The sequence below is a fragment of the Tupaia chinensis genome, unplaced genomic scaffold, assembly GCF_000334495.1.
Source record: "Tupaia chinensis unplaced genomic scaffold, TupChi_1.0 Scaffold000644_1, whole genome shotgun sequence".
Lineage (NCBI taxonomy): Eukaryota > Metazoa > Chordata > Mammalia > Scandentia > Tupaiidae > Tupaia > Tupaia belangeri.
This window is the reverse complement of record NW_006160165.1, coordinates 6,932,668-6,934,638: the sequence shown is the minus strand read 5'-3', so window position 1 is coordinate 6,934,638 and position 1,971 is coordinate 6,932,668. Positions and strand designations below refer to the sequence as shown.

General features: G+C 69.3%; 1 protein-coding gene across 1 annotated transcript in view; it reads left to right on the top strand.

Moving 5' to 3' along the window:
* The window catches only part of ADPRHL1 (ADP-ribosylhydrolase like 1), a 16,037-nt gene extending 14,450 nt beyond the window's left edge, over nt 1-1,587 (top strand). Inside the window, exons 6-7 of the mRNA XM_006159663.3 lie at nt 65-197; nt 1,202-1,587. Of these exons, the coding sequence (XP_006159725.1) occupies nt 65-197; nt 1,202-1,359 (291 nt within the window). The 3' untranslated portion in view covers nt 1,360-1,587. The remainder of the gene's footprint in view (nt 1-64; nt 198-1,201) is intronic.
* Nucleotides 1,588-1,971: the final 384 nt, after the last annotated feature.

Sequence of the window (1,971 nt, the reverse complement as noted above, 5' to 3'; positions counted from 1 at the left end):
CGGGGGGGGCCCGGGGGCCGGACGAGGCCCTGCCTGTCGCGGCCCTGACCGGCGGCTCTCTCAGACCTACAAGAAGTGGAGCTCGGAGGGCCGCGCGGGGCGGCGAGGCCACGACGCCCCCATGATCGCCTATGATGCTCTCCTCGCGGCGGGGGACAGCTGGACCGAGCTGTGTCACCGGGCCATGTTTCACGGAGGTGAGCTCTTCCCTCCTCACTGGTTGTGGGCATCAGGACGTCCCCCTGCCCAAACGTGCCCATTTCTGGGCGTGGCCTGGGAGTGGCAAGAGCGCAGCTCGCCCGCTGGTGTGAGCCTGCAAGTCTGGTGCCCACCGCAGACCCTGGCGGGCCTGGGGGCTCACGTCCACCCCGCTGGGCTCGGGAGGTCTGAGTGGCCGAGTCAGGCGTCCCCCAGCCAGCGCTGGCTGAGGCAGCGGCCCTCTGGGGCTGGCATGTGGGGCCGTCCCCTGTGGTGACCATCACCTTGTCCCCTGCTGCCAGGGCCCCAGGGCAAGGCCACGGCCGCTGTCGCGGTCAGGGTGTGGGGCAAACCAGGCTTCTGTCCCAGCACGCGGCACTCGGCCTGTCTCACGGCGACTGGAGGTGCCAGGCCAAGCACCCCTGCAGCCCGTGCTGTCCTTGTGGCCGGGCCTGGCGGGGCGTCAGCAACGGTGCATGCCTGCTCTCCCCAAGCCACGCTCAGTCCACGCAGGCTTCCGTCTGACTCGACACAGCAAGCCAGTGCCCGCCTGCGACCGGCCCGGGTTCCCGTCAGGTTTCTTCTCCCTCCGATGCATCTCCCCGCTGAGGTGCCGCTCGCCGGTGTCCACACCAGGGCCGCTCCAGCTGCATGCCCACGGTGCAAAGGCGTCTGCCCCACCGTCCCCACTCACACGCTGCACGAATTGCCACAGGCTGAGGGCGGCAGGGTGTGGACACAGACCAAGCAGGGGAAGGGCAGATGGGAGGCCATGTCAGGCCCCAGCAGGCGGGACAACAGGGCCACGTGGTCCCAGGATCCACTCTCCTCGCCCTCTGCACCATGCCGGGAGTGCGGCCTGCCAGGGAGGGCGAAGGCAGAGCCTGGCCCCCAGGAGGCTCCTGAGCCGGCAGAGAAGAGGGCCTGGTCCAGAAGCATGGCCCGCCCTCGGATACGGCCCGCAGGGCCCGGGCTCACTGAGCATGCTGTGCTCGCATTCCAGGCGAGAGCGGGGCCACGGGGACCATCGCGGGCTGCCTGTTCGGACTGCTCTACGGCCTGGATGGCGTTCCCGAGGGCTTGTACCGGGACCTGGAGCACAGGGCCACACTGGAGCGCCTGGGCACAGCCCTCTACCGCCTGTCCACCGAGGAGAAGTAAAGCTGCTTCTGCCACTGCCTCCGGGGCTGCTCTGGGCGCCCTCCGCGCACGCGTAGCCCATAGGCGAGGGTACTGTTGGCTCTCCTGCGCAGCAGACCGCTCGGTGCTGGAGTTGGTGGGACCCCCAGTTTCGGGCCCTCACTGCCCTGTAAAAGGCATGGTGTGTCCCCCCCACCTCCCGCATGACCTCGGGCTCCCAGGCTCGCCCCAACATGGTGTTGACAGGCGCGTCCTGGCCGGCTGGTGTAGCTTCTCTGTTGCTGAGCTAAGGCTGTGCGCTCGCTCCCTGTGCCGAGGCCCCTAGGGCTGCTCGGGCCTGCCTGTGCGCCTTCCCCTCCTGCCCCAGGCCTGCCGCCTCCTTGCCCCAGCTGGGCGCCTCGGCATCTCAGCAGTGGCCACCCTTCCGCCCTCGCGGAGGGAGCTAGCGGCCCAGCACTGTCAGCCTGGCACACCCGGGAACACCTAGCCTGTGTGGCTACTCGTGGTCGCTCTGGAAAGCAGGCCTGTTCTGAACCGACTTGCAGGAAACCAGGTGGGCGGCAGCGCTGCCTCTGGTTAGCCCACCCCGCAGAGGCAGCCGTCCCAGTTGGTACACAGGACGCCTCGCTGTGC